Below are 22851 nucleotides of genomic sequence, written 5' to 3'. Positions count from 1 at the left end.
AATTCCTTTCTTTTGTTAAACTAATTTTTTTTTTTTCTTTGGTGGATTTTTATTTTTATTTTTTGCTTTTTTGCTCTTTTTCTTTTCTCTCCTTACTTTCTTATTGCTGTGCTTTGGTCAGGGTTAGTCACAATAAATTATGATGAGAGCCACGTTTCCTTCGGAAGAGAAGTACGGACCGCGATTGAACATGTGCCTTTGCCATTGCTCTTCGGAAGATGCAGATCACCCAGCGCGTGCTTTGTGTCTGCAAGGCCGCAACTCTATCGGGTGGCAATCTGACAAGGGATGCGTATATCCGCAAGAGCTTGGATTTGCGTTTGAAGGTGAAGTAGAACTAAATTTTATTCGAGTACTCTCTCATGAAAGAAAGATTGCATCACGTATCGAATTTTTTGTTGCGGAAGCCACCGATGAGGAAATACAAAGGGGAACGGTCAAACCCTACAGTCAGAGCAGTTTTCGACGTTTGGGATATGTTTGCTTTGTTTCCAATGCAGATAACACGTTTGGGGCTCGAGAACTCAAAACAATAAATATCAGACAAAAATGCGTTTATGTCAAGCTCCTGATTTCAAGGCCATATCATAGTGAGTACAATATATTTCATCAAGTAGGCATCGCCGCACTGACAAGCCACGGTACAATTCGGCGCACGCATCAGAGTGTTCCGACACAGGGAATATGTCTTGTGGGAGAGACGGTGGAAGTCCCTTTGGATGAGATGCTTCCACCGCGTTCGGAAGATTTTAAGCCGCTGGAAGCAGTGTATGATAATGGTTATGAAATCGACAATGCAACAGCTCGTCGTATTGGAGAACTTCTATTGTTGAAGGAAAAAGCCGTGGCAGCGGAGGACTATGATTTGGCGAGCGCGTTAAAAACATGTTTGTTGAATTTAGAGAGTGTAGGGAAAGAACTTTATGTTTTAGAAAAACAAAAGATAGAGGCCGTAGAAAAGGAGGATTACGTTTCTGCAAAGGCATTAAAGCGTCAAATTGATGGTCTAAGGGAGGCAGCATACAAGATTCCCACTACAGTTTCAGGAGGGACTGGAAACGCCAATGAGTCAAATAGAATAGAAGAGTTGCTAACAAAACAAGAACCAACAGTGATGAGAGAGTCAACATCAGTGGAACTCCCGGAAACACATCTTCTGCCTTCAGTAATAGACGTAAATACTCGAAATTCTGTATCGTTTGATGAAATCCCTGTGGAGGCACGAGGGTTTTACGAAATAGAAACTACAGAAAATTCGGTGGATTACGAAGCAAGGAACAATAGTGGCAATAGAGGGAATTTTAGTGGCGAATTCACTTCAGTGTTTACGGAAGGGAAGGAGGAATGGGAAATATCGATTAACCGCGTCATTCTTGGACTCTCTGGAGGCGAGGCACAAGCTTCAGTATTGCAAGGAGAAGCACTTACAGAGGCTGGAACCTGTGAAAAGGTGTTTGGAACCTACTGTTGTGCTTGTTTGTTTGGGAGGGAAGGATCACTTCGTGAGGCTGCCATTCGTGCTATCATATCACCCGATGGTTTTGCTGCTCTTTCCACGCATTCAAGCACGGTCATGGAAACGCTCTTCGCCTACATGGCACTTCCTTCCCGTGGCTTGAGTGATTCAGTGGCAGGGGTCGTACTTGCGTGCTGTGAGGCGCTTCAAACTATTATTAAACACAATATTCCAGTCGTGCCACCTGTGCCTGCTCTGATACCATACTTAAAACCCCTCATCCCGAAGTTAGTGCTGCGTTCAGGTGACAACAACAGCCGAGTTAGAGAGATGGCTGAATCTGTTCTTATGTCGTTTGCGGAGGTGGCGATTGAGCTCGTGGTTTCAGCACTTCTTATAGGTACAGGCAAGAATAAAAAACAACCAGTCTCGGCCAGGGTTCAGATTTCCCGCATGAACATGCTTAGTTCACTTATAGATTGTTACGGTATTAACGGAGATGGGGCGGCTAGTCTTGAACCAGACACTGTTATACCCAAGGCGGTATTGCCATGTTTGCAGCATTCGAATGGCAAGGTGCGGGAGGCGGCAAGCCGCGTTTTAGCCAAATTACTTCTTGTTGCTCCATCTCGCTCAACTTCGTACATGAAGGCGTTAAAACCGTCACAGAAGAGTTTGGTAGAACAACAAGTGACGGCCCTGAAAGCGTCCGCGGCAGACGTGAATGACAAAGATGAAATTGGGACTACTACTACACCTTTCCCTGGAAAGGTTCTGGACGAAAATAAGACGCATTCGGTAGGACGAAGTTTCCGATTTAGCTCTGGGTTACGCGGCGCTAACTCCGCAGAAAAGACATGCCAGTTCTGTGGGGAGTTTGATGAGAACTTTTCGAAGGCAACGCTGGATATTCACCTTATTCGGGCATGCCCAATGCTGTGTCCGTGCCCTCTCTGCGACCAGGTGACGGAGATTGCCAACCTGCAGCAACACCTCACCGCCGAGTGTGAGAACAGGCGTTTGGTGCGCGAGTGCCCTGTTTGCAGAGAGGCCGTGAGGGTAGACGACATCAAAAGGCACATCGCGGCAAAGAAGTGCATCAAAGCCGTGCCAACCCACAGCGTATGTCCACTGTGCCACGCTCGATTTCTAGCGGGATCGGCTGGGTGGGTGGCACACTTGGCTTCGCCTCCAGGCTGCCCGAATAACCCGAGAAGGCACGACGGCTCAGGACCCATAGCGGGATGAGAGGGAATGAGGTGAAGGATTAAAAGAAAAAAAACACACATGTTTGTGTCTCTGGGTGTTTCTCTAAGATTTTCTGGGAAGATTACGCGATTAGCTGGGATCCAAAGAGAGATGACACGGCGTTGGAAGGCAGCGCGAGCACAATTATGTTGTTTTTTTCCTCTTCCATTCCCTAGATCCCCAGTACTACTGCTATCCTTCACCCCGGGTGGAGGGGTCCGGCAGCTGCGGGACTCCAAGGACGATCACTTCTTGAGGTTATAACGAGAGTCCCAGCTATTATACATTGACTTATGAACCTATTGCTGGTTTACGGATGCTTGTGAGTTTGTGAGGTGAATCGTATCCTAGTTGCCGGGTGTTTGACACGTTCAGGCAAACGACAATCTTTTTTCCTTTTTGTTATTTCCTTCCTTGTGGGAATCTGCGGCCGATATCTCGGCCAGGCGCAAATTCCCACTTTTGTTTCTGGTCTTACACCCTTTTCAAAAATGAAGAGGGAGTAAGAAGGAGAGAGGTGACGAGGAAGGAAGCCATGAAAAACGGCGGAAATCATTTGGCTCACATCTTTTTCTCTTTTTCCCACTTACACTCTTGCTCACTCACTCAGTGGTTTCGCTGTCAGCGTGTCTGTCTGTCGCGGATGCCTGTAGTGACTTACACACTCCAGCAACTGGATACCGCCTCTTAATACACACACCACGCTTTCAAGGGCGACGATGCATGCGCAGTATTTTCTTCTGCTGCTTCTGTTTCTCACATTGTCGTTTTTATCCCTCTTATTTTGCACTTTTTTCTTTGTTTTTTTTTCTTACTCTTTGTGCTAACTATGTTTTTGATGTGGGCAAAGAAAGGCGCGTGCGTGTGACAGCGATAGTATTTTTATTTTATAGCTGACAACTCGTCTTTGGGAAAGGCGCAGAACATCCAGAGAAGAAATATATATATATATATATATATTCCTCTTAAAAAAGGGAATAATAAGTTTAAAAAGGTGTCCACAGTTCTTCTTCAGTGCCATCATTTTTACATCATTGCAACCGCTTTGTGCTTTTGAATTTTGAGGGTGCCTCCATAGCATTATTTCGTCATCCATGTCGGTTTACGAGCAAAACCGGCACCGTGTGGAGGAGCTTGTCAGGGGTCTCTACACCAGCCACAATGTGGAGGGAGAGCGTGAGATAATAATGGCGTTGGCAAACTTGGTGCAGCAAGGCAATGCGCAGTTGGTTTTGGACGAAGTCAAGGAGCATCTAAAGCACGGACCTCCGGCAGAGCAGGAACGCTCTATAGTTATCTTGGACCAATTGCTGTTGAACTGCATGCCTCAATTTGCCGGTTTGGTGTCGTCTGAAAAATGGGCTGAGCGTCTCTTGAAGGTAGCAAAGACCACTAGTTCGAAAAGGGTCACTCACAAGATCATTGAGACGGTTATTTTATGGCAAAAGAGGTACCGCACCGATGGCTTTAAGCGTTGTGCGCAGCGTCTTTCCCACAGCAAAGCTTTGGGAGACATGTTCGACCGAGTGTGGAACCAAATTGCTACGGAGGAGCGCTCCTTGATGTCTGGCAGAAACAGCAGTCTTAAGGACAGCAAGGAACAAGCCACCGTTAAAGCTACTGACAAACATCACACGCTTAATCAGGCAGAAACTATTGTGCTTGAGGCCCAAGGTGATCTTGCCTCGCTGGAGTACGCTCTTGAACACCCACACATTCTTCATGATGAGGACATCGCCAAGGAGTGTAAGGAGCATAAGCTCAACTGCATGCGCCTACTTGAGAGTGGACAGTATGAAGAATTTGCCTCAGAGCTAATGCAGTTGATTGAACGTTTTTCAGAAGCATTGGAACTCTATGAGGCAATGACTGGATTTGACATGGGTGAGGGTGAGGCGGCGCGACAGCGCGCACTCTTTGGGGGCGAGGGAAATGGGGTCATACTGGATAGCGATGATGAGGAACACACAAGGCGACTTCATCAGCGTGCTGCCCCACCACAGAATGCTGAGCAGGCTCTGCTAAAGGCTCAAGAAGCCACACAACAGTTGGTCCAGCAGGAGCGTTCTGTGACAGCAGAACTGCGCAATCAGCTTGAGGAACTTCGCCGCAAGCATGCTGAGTTAAATAACAAATACAAAGACGCCAAGGCCAAAAATAGGGAGGCTGTGGCCGCTTTGGAGGAGTACGCTGATGAAATTGAGGCACTTAGGGCCGGAGGTGGTGCTGTCCCCCCTGGGACTCGGGGTATGGCTGGGGCCGGTGCTAAAAACGCAACTGCCGCCCCCCCGATATCTGTGGAGGTGGGGAAACGAATGCGTGATAATGTGCTGTTTATAAGTCAATCACTACGAGAATTACGGGAGCGATACGCTGCTGATATTCAAAAAGAGAGTGCATATTACGCATCACAGCTTACCGGTGCCATTGCTTCTATTGTTGCTGCTGCAAAGCAGGAACGCCAGAAGGACCATAAGGCTTTGCTGTGGACGCAGGAGTTATACAAGAAGGAGATGAAACTCCGCAAACAATACTACAATACGATTCAGGAACTTAAAGGAAACATTCGTGTGTACTGTCGTGTGCGTCCGATGGTGCCTAAAGAGATCAGTGACGGTCATTCCTCTGTAATGGAATTTCCTTCCACGGATGAGCTAAAGTTTCTTGATGCGAGTGGACGTCCGAAGCTGTTTGAGTTTGATGAAGTGTATTCACCTAGCGCAACGCAAGCGAAGGTATTTGAAGATACAAGTCCTCTCATTGACAGTGTTGTGGATGGTTACAATGTTTGCATTTTTGCGTATGGGCAGACAGGAAGTGGTAAAACGTACACTATGGGTGGAGGAGAGGGGGAAACAAAGGGCATCAATACACGAGCGCTGGAGCGTCTTTTTGATATTATTGAGGAACGCAAAGTGACAGAGGAGTCTACGGTTGTCGTTTCAGTACTTGAAATTTATTGTGATAACATTCGGGACCTGTTGGCATCTAACGATGCGGGGAAAGTATTGTACGAGGTGAAGCAAGGGGGACCATGCGGCACATACGTGACTAACCTCACCGAGGTGCCAGTCAATTCCCCATTGGAAATTCACAGTATCATGGAACGCGCGAATAGCAAACGAAGTGAGGGGCAGACGAATATGAACGAGCACTCGTCCAGGTCCCACATGATTTTGTATATCGTGGTTCGAACAACAAATAAGCAGACAAAAATGCAAAGTTTTGGAAAACTTTCCTTGGTTGACTTGGCTGGGAGCGAACGACTTGAGAAGAGTGGTGCAAGCGGGCAACAGTTGAAGGAGGCAGTTTCCATCAATAAATCCTTGTCCGCATTGGGAGACGTCATTGCTGGGCTTGCACAGAACGGGAAGCATATTCCTTTCCGCAACTCTGTTTTGACGTTTCTTCTGCAGGATTCTATGGCTGGACAGGCGAAGGTTCTTATGTTTGTATGTGTCAGCCCCGCAAGTTACAACGCCAGTGAAAGCAACAGTTCCCTGCAGTTTGCTTCTCGTGCCCGTGGTGTGGCGTTTGGTAAAATCAAAAAGAACACTGTAGTAGCGTCTTGAGAACGTCGTGAGAGGAGCCCGGTTGGCGTGGTCATGCTGGGTTCTCTTTGCAGCTCGCTGCTTTTTTCTGTTGGACTCCATGCATCTGCCATGCTATAATATACTGTATATGGTGGTACAAAATTTTTTGTTCCATTAACGTGAATAAGTTTTTCAACGACAGGAGATTGGGGTAGAAACAACAAACATCTAAGCAAACACGCAAGAGGAGGCAAAAAAGAAAAAAAAACGCACACACACGAGGCGGAAAAAATAGTGACCAGCGGATTTCCAACATCCACTTCAGTACTCAAAATGAGTTTCTTTTTGGGTGATTTCTATGGGTTTCTGAAGAAAATAGGCTGGCCTTTATTTTACCGGTTCCCTTTCTCTCCGAAGCGGCGTGCAGATGCGGTGTTCCCAAATAAGTTAAGTGAGCCCCTCTTGTCTTATTCGTTTGATTTTTTTGTTTTTTTGTTGTTGTTCCTCTCCAGGGGCGTTTGGAACTAACGCTAACGATGCGGGCCTGATGATCACTTTCTCCATATGGAATACCGTAATCTTACCTTTTGCCCTGTATTTGTTTTGCTAGATTAGAAATAGGCAGTGATTGATGCCTGGGGGAATTGGTGGCGTTTTTTTTTACTTCTGCTGTCCCACAACACTTCTCTCTTTGGTTCTGCCTCGCTGCGGGGTTTTAGGGCCCTCTGGGGAGGAGGAGGAAAATGACGAGGCTCAAGGGAGCCGCCCATTCGCAGGCGACACGCGGATATAATGTTTGCTATTCGTGTGTACCATTTTTTTTTTTAATTTTGGCCGGACCGATTTTTGGTGTTTTGGTCCGAGGGTTTGGTCGGCGTTTTGATTCTTTGGTTTTTGTCAGTGTTTTTCTTTTTTGAAAAGAATTCTTCTCCTTCCTGTTGCCTGAGCGACAGCGTTTAGCGGAAATGCTTTTACCATTATTTAGCTTTGCCCCGGTTTTATTACTATTATTATTATTTACCTGTTCTTTTTCACCCGCAATTGAGAACTACTTTGCACGCTTTGCTTCCACATGTTGTTGTTGTTGGTGATGTGTGCGTGTGTACCAGCGGGGGAAAAGGCGTGAGATGACGACAGAAAAGGCGCAGCAGCAAGCAGCAGAAGCGGTCAAACAATATACTTGAGTGTGACGGGAGGTGAAGTGGAGGGGTGTGAGTATGCTATTATATTGCATGATGCGATGCAAGCGTAGAAGGAGGGACAGAAACAACTAAGTGAAAGCAACACCAAGGAAGCCTTTTCTTCACAATGCTCATCATGAGCGGCTGCCTATTTCTTCCTTAGTTTCAATGAATATGTTTTCTATCAACAGTCTTTTTCTTCATTACACCTTGTGCAATATGAAGTGTTTCACCGTTGCAAGATGTCTATGCCGCGGTAGGGTGAGTCCTGGTGTGTTCGGCTGTTCTGGCTTGACTGTACTTCCTGCATCATCCTCTTGCAACCAGGAATACGATAACAGCGTTTCTCGCTTCTGTGGCCTTTTGGGACTTTTGTGGGAAGGAAGTCTTGCTTTTTCTTACCCTCCGCCATCTAAGGAATACGACACAGTAGTGGCTAGGCAAAGGTTATAAGGTTCCCACCACACGCAGCTGTGAGAAATATAAAGAGAGGACTAAGGTGGACATTTACGGACACAGGCGCAACGCTTTCACTTCGTACATAGACATAGTTGTAACACAGATTTTATTACTAGTAAGGTGGACCCAACGCTAATCACTCTAGAAATAAGAGCTCATAAGTAACTGCAAAAACAAAGGATTATAAAATCTATAAATCGTCTTTAGTTTTTGTTTTTGTTTTAGGCTATTGAATTTGATACGTGCCAGGGCACGTCCTCTGAGAAATTCGTATCTCAAATCACTGCCTGTAGTAAGTATAAAGTGACAGAGGTGTGCAACTAAATTCCGTCTCGTAGCACGAAGGAGGATACTTTTAAAGACGGCCCGAAATAAAACTTAAAAAACGAAGGAAAACAAAAAAAAAGTTAGATCGCTAGATCTCTTCTGAGTATATAGGTGATCTTGATGGAATACGTAGTAGGAACAGGTGCACCGGATTGGCTGCATCTTGTGTCAAATGGTGCGAACTTTTCTCAACGACACGATCTCCACTTGAATGCAGGTGTTCCCGGAGCGGTTCAGCCACAATATTTGTTTGATTGTGGTTGGGGCCATTTGAAAGAAATGTCGCCGCAAGATGCACGAAGATCTTCCTCATCGGCCTCTCCTGGAGAATACGACAGTGTGTCGTCATGCAACAGCCATCAGTTCGGATGTTCATTGCTGTGTAAAGGAATGAAAGGTGCTTTGGAAGAGGAAAAAGACTGCAGTGACTCAAACACCTTAGAGTTATCTCTGTTTCATAGCGGCATGGTCGATGAATTGCTCCATGAAACTCCCTTTGAACAACCTCCGCATGCGGCTGCGATGGATACCGTTGCTGATGTTGCTACACATCCCTCTGCGCTTTCTCAGGTGGGCGCCGCCCCACCCACAACCCTTTGTGGGCTCTTCAGCAGTGACAAGACATGGGTAAATGAATCTCTGTCCAGTGCTGTATGGGGAACGTCCGTGCCCAACTTGAAGAGCAATGTTGTTTCACATTTGGCGCCTGTGCGGGAGTTTACTGGCTCTTGCAACACCGAGGTTGCTCTTTCTTACTGGCCGAAGACTGGTACGCAGGCACCCTCTCACGCTTTGGTGGGAACGACACACGATACGGGGCGGTGTTCTTCCTTACCGAAATGTGCTCCCCCTTCCTCTCAGAAACGACGGTCCATCGAACAGCTTATGGCGCAGTTAACTACAGACACAGACGACGCTTCTGCAACGAGGGATGGCTCCCATTTGACGGCAATATTAAAACAACCGAATGTAAAGGCCACTTCGTTTGATTGCCCTTCCGTGGAAGGACAACGAAAAGATTTTCTCGAGGAACTGCTTGCGAAAAGCAGAACTTTAAACCGAAGGGACTGTTCACGTGGCACTTGCTCAAATGTATCACTTCTTGACTGCGGTCGACGACCGTGTTGCAGGCCGCCGCTCGCCGTTGGCTGTTCACCTCTCTCCTCACCCCTAGAAAGTGGACCTGCGATAGAGAGTTTTGTGACCGAGAGTGACGATGGTGGGCGCTCCACTGCTGTCCCAGCTTGGCTGGGAAGTACTGTGATGGATTCGCTGCGAACAGTGCGCAGCAGTGACTACCAGTCCGGCCAGTCTTACCATTTGTGCCAGGATCCCACTCATGAATTTGTTTTGAATCGAAGCACTCTGAGTGGCTTCTACCGCAACTCGTCCCATAGTCGTTGCGTGGGGGGTATTATTGATGATTCATGCTTCACTGCACTCAAATCAGCAGAGGAATGGCCGCCTCGAACAAAAGACGATGCGTCGAGACTGTTAGGGCGGCTTCAAGCGAAGGAGCTCTTGCAACATCTTGTTGTCGTGAGCTTCTCGCGGAAGCACACTGAAGATGTATTGCTGTTGTTTGGCTCATGGAAACGCAAACGCATCACCCCACCGGATGTTCAGTTTGGACTTTACTACTGGTACACGATTAAATGGAGAAACGAGAGGTTGTGTTTAAAGCATAACGGCTGTGGACCTGCGGCAGGAAAAAACCGAGGGTGTGTCTACGCACTGAGGGGATCTCACCGTAAATGTCGCTACCCTCATAAATGTTTGTTCTGTGGGGCAGGGGATCATGGTTGGGTTGAAGAGGACCGCTGTAGCCGGTACTTAAGCCTCCAGGGAGAAATGAAAAGGTTGGGTGTGACAAACGATATTGCATCAGTTCTCCTGAACGCAATTGAATGCGAGAAGTAGCCGGGATCCCTTAGCAGCGTGATATGTGGGCTGGTTTGACCGTCTACTGCTTCTGGAGCCGTGGACATGGCCACGTATTGCCTTTATACACACATACATACAAACTGTAATAGTCGTAATGTTTTCTGGTGTTGTTTGACTTATACACACGGAGGGTGGGGACTTCCATACATCTCTGTAACAAATATGTAGCTATTCATATAAATACAACTTTTGTTTTTCTTTTTTACTGCGATGTGCTCTCTCGTTTTTGTCTGTGATTTGTGGTTTGTTTTTTATTTGGCTTATTTTTTCTGCTCTATAAGGGAACAAGGCCTATTTTTTTTATATATTTTTTTTTCTACCAAAAGGCATGACGGGAGTATTAGCATGTGTGAGCCTCCACAACTTGCTCTCCCTCTGTTTGACTGGGCGTTTGAGTTGTGGGTGTGTTGATTTCCTCGCCACAGTTCTGCTGAACTTCAAAATGGTTTTCTTTTTCTTTATTTTTTTCTATCCGTGGATCTGTTTCCACGTTTGCTTCTTCTTGCCCCTCCTTGCCGAGCAGTAATGCATATATATATATATACTGGCATTCGAACGTTGGTGGTATGTGGGTTTTGCGTAGGCCTCCGCACTCGGCGGTTTTATTATTATTGTTATTATTATTGTATGCTCGTTGTTTTTTTCTTGCTGCATCGCCTTTATCTTTTGTGTGTCGATAGGCGTATGTCTTCCGTGGTATTGTTTCTGCTGTGTATGAGTGCTATAGTGAGTGGGTGAGTGAGTTGTCGCGTGAAACCAGACGAAAGAAAACAGAAGTAAGAACACAGAATGACTAAGGGAAGCGAGGGAGAGAAATTTGCTTTCGAGTTTGGAGAGTCGTACACGCGCCTCCACGTATATACGCATATATATATATATATAGCTCTGCATACGATCATATAATGTATGCATGTACATTTTTTTTTTCACGTACAGAGGGGCGTCAATGCCAAAGTTTTGATGGAGCAGGAGGTGTATTATTTTTATCTCGTCTCATTTATACGGCTGCGGAGGATGGATTCTTTTTTTTTTTATGTGTTTTTGTGTTGTTTTTTATTGTTTTTATGGGCGTTGCACGCGGCTCATTTTTTTGTTTTTGATTTGACGTTCATTGTTTTTTTTTTTGTGTTATTTTATTTTGTGCCTGCGCTTGAGTTTGTTTTGCCTTGTTGCAGCGCCTTAAGGTGTAGTTTTCTGTGCCCATCGGTTTTTTTAAAAGGCCCGGCTGGTGCCCACGTGAGACCTTTTTGCGTCCACGCATCGGCTTTCATAAGGGGACTTTCATATTGCAGCGTACAATTCACATGCAATCTGCGTATGCCGATGCCGCGCCCGTGAAGACTTCCACAGAATCACTGGGAATGCCAGCCAGTGGCCCGGATGAACTTGTTAAGGTGCTTCATGACAACTATTTGAAGTACGTAAAACCTCTAGAAGACATGTACAGCTACGATCTATTTCGCCCCAGCTGGTTTGAGGAGACAATCCTCAATCAAAAACCGTTTGTGACCTTCTTTGGCCCATGGTCTTCAGGCAAGAGCACGTTTATAAATTATCTGCTTCAGGATAATTATCTCTGGACGGGACCACAACCGACAACCGCCGAGTTTACCGTTGTCGTTTACGGTGAAGAAGTAGGTCCTGTGAATGGACACGTATTAGCGAACGCAAAGAATCTTCCTTTCAAGGGGCTAACCGAGTTTGGGGAGTCGTTTTTTGAAAAGTTTCAGGGGTACCAGGTGCCGCATGAGCTATTAAAGCATGTGACGTTAATTGATACACCGGGTGTGTTGGAGAGCGTGAAGGACATTCACGAACGCCAGTTTGATTACGTGAAGGTGAGCCGTTGGTTTGCGGAGCGTAGTGACCTTATTTTTGTCTTGTTTGACCCCTCCAAAATGGATGCTGGAATCGAGCTACAAATGATGTTTAAGCACGCGTTCAAGGGGATGGAGGGAAAGATGCGCATTGTTCTAAACAAGGCCGACAGCATAAACACCCAAGAATTGATGCGAATCTACGGCAGCCTTTTTTGGAACTTGTCAAACCTCATTAATTGTACTGAACCACCGCGCGTGTACGTCGGGAGCTTTTGGGATCAGCCGTACAGAGAAGGGACCTTCACGCTGCTCTTTACTGAGGAAAAGACCGACCTTTTGCACGAAATCATGGAAGTGGTGCCACAACAGGCGTGTGACAAGAAAGTGGCGAGTCTCATACGCCGGGCGAAGGCGGTGCTGGTGCATGCACTTATCGTTGGTGGTATGAGGTCGGAGCTACCGCGGCTCTTTGGAAAGGAAAAGGCAAAGAATAAGGCCTTGGACAACCTGCAAAAGACGTACGAGATTGTGGCAGCCAAGTACAAGATGAACTGGAAGGACTTTCCTCCTGTCCAGGAATACCGCACCTTCTTGGAGAAATTTGACGTGGAGAAATTTCCCGAAATTGAGAAGGCGGAAAAAGACGGGAAAATCAGTGCCTTGCAGAAGTGCGTTGGGACGTTACTTCCCGGCATGCTGCGCCCTGTCAAGAGAACTGCTGTTGCCGATCCTCGGAATAAGGCGGAACGGCAACAGTTGCAGCAAGTGTACCACGAAGCGATTCGCTCACAGTATGAGGGAAATATGGGGAAACAAGGCAGCAGTGACGTGGTGCAACCCTCTCTTCGAGAAAGCGCCGTAGCATCGTCAGGGGGAGTATGGGGAAAAAAGAACTCTGCACCCGAACAAGCAACTGACCCCACGATGACCATGGAGAGTGCTGCAATGCCGAATCAGACGCAGATGCTTATGGGGATGATGATGCAAATGATGCAGCAACAGCAACAATATCCTCTTCATGCTGAGTCCGCACCTGTGGATGAGGAGAAGTTGGATTGATGCGGGGCGATGTACAACAATACGTAAAATTAAGAAATATATATATATATATATATATATTTGTCGCTGAACCCGAAATTCTTAGGCCAGTGAGGAAATATAGCAGAAGTTGTTTGCGTGAGTGAAGCAAAAATAAATAAATCCGGCGCATATACATATACCGGAGGAAAAAACTGAGGACAGCAGTGAGCAACAAATTTGCGTAGGCACGCATGGGTGCGGGGTGCGGAGGGGGGAATTGAAGGAAGGAGAAAGGTGGAAAAGATAAGACTTTTGCCACTCAAGCATATTTAAAGAAAACATGTAGGGGAACGATGCATGGTTATATTTGCTACAGTGTTATTCGTTGGAATCAGTACGATACACGTACATTACATTTGTGGATTCTCTGTTATTACAACTGCATTCTTGTCCGTTTGCTGTCACCACATTGTCTTTTATGCGTTATTTCCTGCTACTGCGACTACTGCGACCGGTTTTGCCTTGTAATTGTTGGTTGTTTGGTTTAAGAGGTAGACAATGGGTGTTGGTGGTGCCTACTGAATAGTAGTGCGGCAAATCAAGATAGTTGCTTCTCTTTACTGGTTTTTTTTTCTTCCTTTACTCACAAGGAAAAGAGGATGCCCAGCTCTGTGGGGGGACCCTCTTGAGGTCTGTTACGACACCGAGCTATTTGATTCCTTGCTGGGGTCGGAAGAGGCTGGTTCAGCCGCAATTCGACAGGAGGAGGCATCCTCGATTTTTTCAAAGTTGTTTACGGTTGACTGACCGCTCTGTTTCCGTCGTCTTGCTGCTGCGATGGCACGCTCGCACCGCACTCACCTCCGGGATATATATATGGACCCAATTAGGGCTCCATCGATTGTCCGGTTACGAAGCAGTTTGTGCTACTGCGTCCAACACACTGGCCGCACCTCGTTGCAGCTGGGTTTGGGATCGACGTCAGGCTGCGGCATGGTTGACGCGTTGTCTTGGCTTGCCCGGAGAAACTTGAGAAGTTGGCTTGCGAGGTGCGACAATCCCAGACAACCCCACCTCAAGGGAAGGAAAACATGTCTTCATATTCACTGACGTTATAGATTTTTTTTCCTACAACAGTTGGTGGGAACACTATTCCATGTGACATCGTTTGGAGACGGCAAGACACTGGTGCAGCAAGTGCCTGATGCTCTTTTTGAAGGGAACTGCGCTTGGAGGTGTCGACAAATTCCACTATTTTTCTATGATCTTGAGGTCAATAAGTGACGCTTCTTTGCACACACCTTGGCAGCCGAGAAGGGCTTAGCGCATAGTGACTGTAAGGTGTATGCGGCGGGGTTCATGAAGTTTGGATAAAGTTATATGTGCCAATGCTTGCACTGGCACCGTTCTGTGCTGCAGCAACGAAAGAACCAATAACCTCACTTGTGGAAAAGATTGCCTGCGCGGAACCGATATCTGTTCCAGTTGCGGTTTCACCTTTAAAAGGAAAAACCATAAATCTCACTGATCGACACTCCGCAGTGAATGTGGCCTCATTTTTGCTTCCAAGCAGTTGAATGGCATAGCTTTCCGTCACGTGCAATCCAAACAGGTCTCTGCTTGAGACTGCTGGACGCACAGTCTTAGAAGCGCGTTTATTTGAGGAAACTTTCTATTGCCCCCTGGAGCACTGCATTGATTACAACTCACTCATGGATGTGGAAGCTTACTGTTTGCGGTGGGGCTCTTTTTGGGGTTGGTAAACCGGAGGAAGGCATTTCTTTGCTTCATTTTGGAATGCGTAGGAACCTATCAAGGAATGCATCGCCCACTATATCCTTGTTGTTGGCGACGCTTATCTTTTTTTCAGAGCGGGCGATTGCACGTCTCGTGGAACAGTGTGGACGCGTAATGGTCTAGTGTGGAATACGGAGAGCCACCACTTGAGAGCGACTGGCTAAGGCAGACGAGGGATATTACTTCGCACCAGAAATCCGATGCGGACGATCGACGCTGGTGCGCCACTGTTTGGGAATATTTATGCTTTGCTTGTCGGTTATTCTTCTTCATGTGAAAAAAGTTCCTGTTGGTTGTGACCTACATGTCGTGGCAGACATCCAGGGGAGAAGACCTCACGTACGTGTCTTTGTACCTGTCTCTGGGTCTATTGTTTTTTTTTTTGGGGGTAGCCGCTGGTGGCGGCATTGCGACGGGGGTCGCCTCGTTTTCAGGAATTCATGAATCCCTCCGAGCGGAAGCTTCTGGTAGAGGAACTCTGCGATGCGATGGGTCGTGTTGTTGATCTCTTTTTTGCGGGGGTGAATGGTTATGGGGCGGTATGCCATACCGCCAACCAAAGCCGTACCACCGGCGATACTCTTAATGCACTGGAAGGGAAAGGTACACTGTTACAACTACAAGAGAAATGTGCGGCTTTTCTACGTGAACCTGTGGTGAAACGAGATGCTGGTCCTCTGCCGTACGAGCAGCTGCTGCCTCTTTACCCGACGCTTGCTGCGGTGCGTGTGCGCCACGTACTTGTTCGCGAGTATTTATTAATTGCTGAAGAGAAGGTAAACCACGGCGGATTCCTCCACAGGAGGTCGAGCAGTTTCATGGAAGACAAGTGCAAAGCGAATTTTTTTTTTTCCGCCAAGGCGATGTAGTACGGTGGTGGAGAGTGGAGGGGTTGCTTTGGAGCTCGCAGGTGCGGGACACAATGCTTTTAAACGGGAGTGCGTCGTGAGCACAGCAGTTTATCGCGTATCACAAGCAATTACGAGTGGTTCTGTTTCTTCGCTAATGCTTACTTTTTCTCCTCCGACGCACTCGTATGATATGAAGCAGTTGCTATTGCAATCTGAGTGACGTTACGAGTTTTTAGTTGAAACTTCTGTGTTACTTGGATGCTGGACGTGTACGCTTCTCTTTTCTGCAGCCATGGTCGCAGACATGTTTCCCCTGCGTCGACTTATTTATCGTGACGTGACTGCAGCTGAGGAGCCGGCCAACGCGTTTTTTTGTAGTGGATGTAGATGTGTTTCACGTCGATTAGGTGTTCTACCTGCCTGACCTTCAAAATCGCCTTTTCGGTGTAGCCCACGCGTCGACGGCGGCGACAGCTGTGAGGCACGAGAAACAGCGACAAGAGCACTACAGGATGCGCTCGCAAAAGGTGCCATGGAGGCACGATTTTTTCTCATCTGCACACATGATACTTCTTTAACAAAGCGGCACGACACGAGTGAAGTAAGTTCCTCATGTGGCCGACGGGACACGTAAATTTGTGCCTTATTTTCATTCTGAGGAGCTCGATGAGTGCGCACCAGCTGACATCACCAACCTTGTTGGGAGATGCCCATTTGCATTAGTGATGGCTCAACGTAGTCACTGGTTCTCATCGTAGCCACACAGGTTGTGGTGTTGCGGACGTTTTCTATGCATATAACACGCGGAACAGGGTGCCATGTTGTGCGATTTGTGCCGGTCTGTGAGTCGCTGTTGCATGTGCTCTGCGACTTTTTCAGCACAGTTAGGGGTGTCTAAGTAGGCTGCAGCAGTTCTGTCGTTCGTGCGCCGCTACTTTGATCAGAAGCAGGGCAGCGACTTGGTTCCTGTGCTGCAGCCACTAATGGAGAATGGAGGCAGTATGACGGAGACAATTGTGGCGGTGGTGCTCCTCGCTGCTATGCTAGTCGGCGGCTGTCGCTCGCTTCACTACTACGCTATGCCTGTGGCGCAGCTTCCACTGCCAGCACCTTGCCAGTACGCCACGGTATCGACGCTGTTTCACCCTCTCTTTGCCCATGAGGACAGCTTGGTGGAGTCTGTTTCCATGTGGAGATGTGCAAAGGCTACATCAATGATGTTATCAGGCCCATCGTAGTCTTCAGCACAACTCTTCGTCGGGTTTGCTTGCAGCAGCTTTTTTGAGGACATCGAGTTCTCAACAAGAGCGACGAGCGGTGAACTACAGCGTCACGAAGAGCTGTGCGGAAAAGCTCACACATCCTGCGCGGTGCACTCGGATGTTGTTTCCGCGCTCTCGCGTTTCCCTCCAGGCGAATACAGGGGTTTTCTTCTTGTTTGTGTCTTATTGTAGGAGACTTATTTTTGTTTGATTTGGGTTTCTTGTTTGGGTGGGTGTGGGGGTGTGGGGGTCCTAATATCTTTAGTGTCTCTTGCGCTCTCGCGGTCAGTTCCGCTCCTTTTGTTGCGGTTTTTGCGTGTGAGTCCATGGCACACGCCGCTGCTTGCCTCCGCGTTTGTGTTCCTGCAGCCAGTTGCGTCATTGTCGTCATCAGCACAGCAGGCGGTTGTTTTTCACTTTTTTTTTGTTTGGCATGCCTGGGTGAGTTGGGGCGTGCCCTTCTCCGTTTGGATGCGTGTCGCCTGCTCTCAGTTTTTTGCCCCCTCCCTTTTTTTTTTTGCGTTGCCCAGTGACGCAAGCCGCCGCGCCCGCACTATTTCTCTTTCTTTCTTGTTTTGTTTTGTTTTGTGTGCGTGCGTCTGTGTCTGGTCGAATCCTCGCAGCGCCTCTGTGCGGACACGAAACAGCAGCAGAGAAAAACCGAAACACCAACGAAGGAGAGCTTGAAAAGGGGGAAAGTTGAAGAAAGAGATAGAGGGAAAGATTAAAGAGAAGTAACAACAAACACAACATAATATATATATTTATATTGATATATATATATATATATAAATAAAACATCGGCGCGAGGCAGACACACACACATCTGCCCACGCCTGTACAAAATCCACACACAAACTACAGCAGAGGGATACACACAGGAGGTAAAACGAAAAGCGAGGAATAATGAGTGGTGCAAGGGGCGGGTGGGCACCGGCCAGCAGTGATGGTGAGGGTATGCAGCAGTCGGACACGCGGCTGATGAGCCCACCGGTTGCTTATCGTGCAGCATACGACTCTATCGGCGATTTGCAAAATAGCCTTCAAGGCTACGACCAACAAGTGGCCAAGGTCATTCAGCAAATAAGCGCGCTTGCAGGCGTCGTTGAATCGCTGCAACAGCATTACGATGCCGTGGTAGAGGAGAAAGATTATATGCTTCGATCGCTGGATGCAGCGGAGGGGCGTATACAGGATGTTCAGCGTATTGTCCAGCGATATGCCGCGGTGACAGATCCTGTAGTGGCCTCTGACGGCTTCACGTATGAACGGGACGTGATTACGAATTACTTCAATGAGTGCCAGGCTCAGAAGAACATTCCGATGTCGCAGCAGACTCATACAGAGCTGACGATGATGCTATTCCCAAATCGTTCCTTCAAGCGTTTTCTTGAACAGCTGATGGAGAACAAACCGGGTGAAATACGAACCGAAGCCAGTGGCAACAGCCATGCGAACCACGGCGGCAGCGTGACTGCACCTAGCCGACCAGCAGGTAACGCTCAAAACAATCATAAAGGTGATGTGGGCAATAAGAGCGGCAGCGCCGGCGTGGAAGGCGAAAGGTTACACCCATGCGTCCGTGTTTATGGCTACTGTAACTATAAGGACGCCTGCGCCTACGCGCTTTACCCATACGACGCATGCCTATCACATTTGAAGGGGAAGTGTCGCTTTCGCTCCCAGTGCCACGAGCGACACGTCGATTTCTACGGCCCACGGAACCACGGGCCCACCAACGGTGGATAGCGACGCGGGATGGGTGCCCGCACCTTTTGCAGGACCGCATTGAAACTGGAGGGAGTATGCTTAAGCGAACGATGCCTGTGTGTCAGAGGTGGGTGGAAGGGGCACCACAATGCAGGTACGAAAAAAAAAGGAAGAATAAAGAAGGTAGTGGCGAATGAGAGGCAAGGGGGGCGAGCATAAACAAAGCAACAACAAAAAAGAGAGAAATGAAAACAACAACAGGAAAAAAGGAAAGAAAGGCAAAAACAAAACAACAAAAAACGGATTTCCAAAGGAGAACAAGTGTGACTTTTGCTCCTCCAAACCGCTAAGAAGAGGAAAAGGATGCACTTTATTTTTCGCCACTCTGCGTTTACATGCGCGCACCTTTACTGTGTACTATCAGCCTCCTGCTCCCATCCGTTTGCTCCCCACCTGGTTGATTGTTTATGCGCAGTCGCACTCTCTGCAAGTGCGACATCTCCAAACTTGAAGCAAAGGGGAAAAATGCAATTAAGTGGTGATGGTTTCAGCTGAATCTCGAAAAAAAAAAAAAAAACTGCACGAAAGGTAAAGACAAAAAAAAAAAAAAACTAGCACCAGAGACTCAAAAATAAGGCAAGTGAAATCCAACCGACTGAACTGAAGCCATATTTAACGAACAAAGGAAACCAAACAAGAATGGAAAAAAAAACAACAACAACAACAACAAACAAGAACGGTAAACGAAGTGATGAAATGAGGTGACGATTCGAGGAGACTGTGTTGTCAGTGGCGATGGAAATGAACAACGATAACAGAATAGATGATAGGTGTTGTGAAAGACGAATCACCATGAAGGAGGCGAGACCCAGGAAGACATGTGGCAGAGTTGGTGGTATCTGAATTTGTGCCAGTGCGTTTCTATGTATGTAGCGTTTTGTGTAGCGTATTTGTTTCTGCCCGCATGCGCTTTTTTTTTTTTTGGTGGGTTGAGTGTTTTTTTTTTGCTTCTTTTCCCTTTTTTCTCTGTCGTGTGCTCTGCCCTGGATTGCTTTGTTTATATTTTATGAGTGTATGGCTGCGCCACTTGTCACTACGCTGCCGTGCTTTGTTGCCTGTGCACGCTTTTGGGCCACCCCAGTGGGAAACCACCGTTGTCACGGCGGCGGCGGCTGCTTCTTCTCTTTTTGCCTTTTTTCAATGCTTTGCTGTTGGCGCCGCTTCTGGCCTTGCACTGTTTTCAGACGCTCTTTGCCACCTTTTTTATTTTTTCTGTGGGGCGTGTCTGCGTTTTTTTTTGTTTGTTTTTTTCAAGGGGGCGGAAAACGGGCTTTTTTTTTGTGTGACCGACGCTTGGGCGGGAGGGAGAATAGGGCAGTCTGTGTGCACCAACGAAGACGAAGATAGATGGGGCGGGGGTGGCGGCAAAGGCAGGCGGAATAAGCTGCTGCTGTTACAGGGGTAATGTACGACGCGTCAGAGCGGGCGAAAGAAGCGAGGGCCTGAGGCACGCAGAAACGTTTTCCAGGCTTTATGTATGTTTTTTCATTCGTTCACTCCTTTTTTTTTTAGTCCCACGTTTTTGGCAAGAGCCTTACGGACAATGTCAAGGCCGATGTTGCCCCGAAAGAGAGAAAGCAACTACGACCACAGGGACGTGCTTGCAGGTGGCGGCCTGCAAGGATGAAGTGTGTGGGTGTGATTGAGGAAGGAAGCGGGTAAGTTTTGGGGAAGATGGAGGTGGAAGGATGATGGTGGGGGAAGAATTCCTTTTTTTCCCAAGGGGTAAGAAAGCCCCTTTTTTTGATGCCTGCTCTCTTGCACACGAACGCATTTTGCTCCATGAACTTATTGTTTGCTTATCTTGTTGTCATTTTTTTTTTTTTTCTGATCTTCCCACGTTTCCGTTTTTGTTTTTGTTGTTCTTCTTCTGTTGGTTACTCCATGCTGTTTTTTTTTTTTTTTACTTATTTAATTGTTACTGTGCGTTAGTGCTTTATTATTTTCATCACGTGTTTTTTTTTCTCTCCTTCCTTCCCTTTGTCCGTTCACACCGTTTCTCGGCGTGACGTACACACCCATGCAGCTGTGCGGTACGAACAGAGAAAGGTTTCCCAGGAAAAAATAAACTGAATGCAGGCCAACACAGGAAGTGTCTCGGAGCGCGCACCTCCAATTTGGGGTGCAATGAAGGAGTTGCAAGATGGATTCAATGGCCATCAGTGCTCGCTGCCCTATCTGCTGGGCGTTGTGCAGAACCTTCAACGGACCCTGGAGGAAACACGACACCTTTACAACAATGCGATTAAGCAACGGGATGAGGTTCGTGAAAAGCTTGTTGTGGCGCAGAATAGTCTGGCAGCGGTGGAGCGCGTTGTCAATCAGTATGCCTCAGTAAAGGATCCTGTGGTGGCATCGGACGGTTTTACCTACGAGAATGTTTCAATACGAGATTACTTGCGGGAGTGTGCTAGCACAAACACCAAAGCGTATTCGCAGCTTACGAAGGAGGAGCTGCTAGACGTGGTGGTCCCCAACCAAACCTTGCGTCGTCTTGTCCACATGCTGCAGTCCGTTCGGGCCAGCGAGGTACCTCCCATATCGCAGCGTCGTCCCATTCCTCCCTACACGCCTCAGCAAAGTGATGCGAACTGGAAGGGTAATAACGCGAACAGTAACGGTGCCAACAGTGGCAATGGCCTTAATTGGGCGGATGAAGAGGTTAATCAGGGGGCCACGCCCATTCGCGTGGCAGAGTTGGAGGCCTCACTTGCGAAGGCTGCCAACGCTGGCAGTCTCAACGCTTCCCAAAGTAGCAATGCTGTTCCATCTTCTACTGTTACCAACACCAATGCCAACACCAGCAACCCAGTGAGCCGACGTTGGGAGACACGGCAAGCGCAAAATGCCGGAAACAGCGCCAAACTCTCCAATAAAAAACACCCCTGCCTTCGGGTATACGGCCATTGCAACTTCCTTGACGATTGCGCCTTTGCAAACTACCCATACGAAGCATGCCTAAACAACATCAAGGGCAAGTGTCGTTTTGGGCAGCACTGCAAGGAGCTGCATGTGAATCCTACCCATTCTCGCTATCCAGGACAACGCAAAAGCAGTAGCAGCAATCAACAACTTGTCCGTCCCAACACACCTGTCCACGCGGAGAAAGAAACCGGTGGGAAGGACAAGCGGTGTACGAAGGAGAAGGAGAGCAGCAAGAATAGCAGCGCGAGGGGGGACACAAACAGCAAGGAAAGCGCTGAGGAGCAGCATTTGAAGCCAGTGCCGACCCCAACGCCGGGCTCGGCCGCCGAGCCACGAGCTGAGCCATCCTCCCTTGTGGCTGAAGAGACGGTGTAAGTAAAGACCACACGGCAAGGCAGGAAAAACAAAATCAACAACAGCACATACACACATCCACTTTCTGTTTTGTCCAATAAAAAGCAAACAAGCAAACTAGAACAAAAATTAGAAAAAAAAGAGGAGGAAAACATATTAGGGACAAAACAACAACAACAAAAGAAGGAACTCAGAAGGTGGCGGCAACGAAGAGGCTGTCAAGCGGCAGAAAGCAATAAAATAAAATAAAGCTGAATATAATAAAACACGAGGAACCGGAAGGAGAAAAAAAGGGGAAGGAAAAACAACAACGACGAGAAGCAAGAAACGCAAGAACAACAGGAGTTTTTTTTCGTGTACCGTGTGTGTGTGTGTGTTCTTTCTGAGCGGAACAATTTCCGCAGCATGTCCTTTTTTTTACTATTATTTGTTTTGCTGTGTGGATTGTTGTTTTTTTTTGGTGTATTTCGTTTTCCGTTGCTCTCTTATTGCATGTGTGGCTGCGGCGTGATGTGCGACCGCATCTCGACCACGCTCATTTGTGTGCCACTGCGAGAGAGGACTAATTGAGGTGACAAGGAAGACAAGGGAATGAATGGGAAACAAAAACGGATATGCGCCCGTACATGTATGTATATATGCATCCATAATGGTAAGTAAAGATACACCGACAAGAGTGGGAGAGATAAAGAGGGAGCCGCCTCTTGTGCCACGTACCGGGGCGTGGTACGAGTACCGAACTCCCCAACCTTTCGATCGTCCTCCTACTTTTTTCCTTCTGCTTCTCTCACTGGCACGTTGTTGTTGTTGTTTGTTTTTTTTTTTCATGCCAACTGAAGGAATAAGACACAAAATAAAATTGAGAATTGCGCAACATCTATCACTTTCTGTTCATTTTTTTTTT

The 22851-nt window shown here is 47.5% G+C and overlaps 7 protein-coding genes across 7 annotated transcripts, besides 14 other annotated features; all 7 read left to right on the top strand.

Moving 5' to 3' along the window:
• Positions 1 to 24: 24 nt before the first annotated feature.
• Positions 25 to 86: a sequence feature (A-rich).
• A 53-nt stretch (positions 87 to 139) lies between these two features.
• TraAM80_00489 (uncharacterized protein) lies at positions 140 to 2704 on the top strand (the record flags this gene model as incomplete). The annotated part of the gene is made up of 1 exon (XM_029377566.1): positions 140 to 2704. One exon carries the CDS (start codon positions 140 to 142, stop codon positions 2702 to 2704), a length of 2565 nt encoding a protein of 854 aa, XP_029242635.1.
• Positions 2705 to 3642: 938 nt separating this feature from the next.
• Positions 3643 to 3664: a microsatellite.
• A 134-nt stretch (positions 3665 to 3798) lies between these two features.
• On the top strand, positions 3799 to 6276 carry TraAM80_00488 (C-terminal kinesin KIFC1; the record flags this gene model as incomplete). The annotated part of the gene is made up of 1 exon (XM_029377565.1): positions 3799 to 6276. One exon carries the CDS (start codon positions 3799 to 3801, stop codon positions 6274 to 6276), a length of 2478 nt encoding a protein of 825 aa, XP_029242634.1.
• Positions 6277 to 7235: 959 nt separating this feature from the next.
• Positions 7236 to 7255: a microsatellite.
• Positions 7256 to 8324: 1069 nt separating this feature from the next.
• TraAM80_00487 (uncharacterized protein) lies at positions 8325 to 10124 on the top strand (the record flags this gene model as incomplete). The annotated part of the gene is made up of 1 exon (XM_029377564.1): positions 8325 to 10124. One exon carries the CDS (start codon positions 8325 to 8327, stop codon positions 10122 to 10124), a length of 1800 nt encoding a protein of 599 aa, XP_029242633.1.
• Positions 10125 to 10359: 235 nt separating this feature from the next.
• Positions 10360 to 10396: a sequence feature (A-rich).
• A 354-nt stretch (positions 10397 to 10750) lies between these two features.
• Positions 10751 to 10796: a microsatellite.
• A 208-nt stretch (positions 10797 to 11004) lies between these two features.
• Positions 11005 to 11030: a microsatellite.
• A 137-nt stretch (positions 11031 to 11167) lies between these two features.
• Positions 11168 to 11212: a sequence feature (A-rich).
• A 240-nt stretch (positions 11213 to 11452) lies between these two features.
• TraAM80_00486 (putative sarcoplasmic reticulum glycoprotein, putative,sarcalumenin precursor) lies at positions 11453 to 13027 on the top strand (the record flags this gene model as incomplete). The annotated part of the gene is made up of 1 exon (XM_029377563.1): positions 11453 to 13027. One exon carries the CDS (start codon positions 11453 to 11455, stop codon positions 13025 to 13027), a length of 1575 nt encoding a protein of 524 aa, XP_029242632.1.
• A 36-nt stretch (positions 13028 to 13063) lies between these two features.
• Positions 13064 to 13087: a microsatellite.
• Positions 13088 to 15225: 2138 nt separating this feature from the next.
• TraAM80_00485 (uncharacterized protein) lies at positions 15226 to 15654 on the top strand (the record flags this gene model as incomplete). The annotated part of the gene is made up of 1 exon (XM_029377562.1): positions 15226 to 15654. One exon carries the CDS (start codon positions 15226 to 15228, stop codon positions 15652 to 15654), a length of 429 nt encoding a protein of 142 aa, XP_029242631.1.
• A 1995-nt stretch (positions 15655 to 17649) lies between these two features.
• Positions 17650 to 17693: a microsatellite.
• A 111-nt stretch (positions 17694 to 17804) lies between these two features.
• TraAM80_00484 (RNA-binding protein) lies at positions 17805 to 18647 on the top strand (the record flags this gene model as incomplete). The annotated part of the gene is made up of 1 exon (XM_029377561.1): positions 17805 to 18647. One exon carries the CDS (start codon positions 17805 to 17807, stop codon positions 18645 to 18647), a length of 843 nt encoding a protein of 280 aa, XP_029242630.1.
• Positions 18648 to 19169: 522 nt separating this feature from the next.
• Positions 19170 to 19219: a microsatellite.
• Positions 19220 to 19312: 93 nt separating this feature from the next.
• Positions 19313 to 19346: a microsatellite.
• A 232-nt stretch (positions 19347 to 19578) lies between these two features.
• Positions 19579 to 19632: a sequence feature (GA-rich).
• Positions 19633 to 20741: 1109 nt separating this feature from the next.
• On the top strand, positions 20742 to 21968 carry TraAM80_00483 (RNA-binding protein; the record flags this gene model as incomplete). The annotated part of the gene is made up of 1 exon (XM_029377560.1): positions 20742 to 21968. One exon carries the CDS (start codon positions 20742 to 20744, stop codon positions 21966 to 21968), a length of 1227 nt encoding a protein of 408 aa, XP_029242629.1.
• A 213-nt stretch (positions 21969 to 22181) lies between these two features.
• Positions 22182 to 22213: a microsatellite.
• A 531-nt stretch (positions 22214 to 22744) lies between these two features.
• Positions 22745 to 22772: a microsatellite.
• Positions 22773 to 22851: the final 79 nt, after the last annotated feature.

Source organism: Trypanosoma rangeli (assembly GCF_003719475.1).
Source record: "Trypanosoma rangeli strain AM80 chromosome Unknown Tra_15.4_contig_00008, whole genome shotgun sequence".
NCBI classification, from domain to species: Eukaryota; Euglenozoa; class Kinetoplastea; order Trypanosomatida; family Trypanosomatidae; genus Trypanosoma; species Trypanosoma rangeli.
This window is presented reverse-complemented; position numbering and strand designations above follow the sequence as displayed.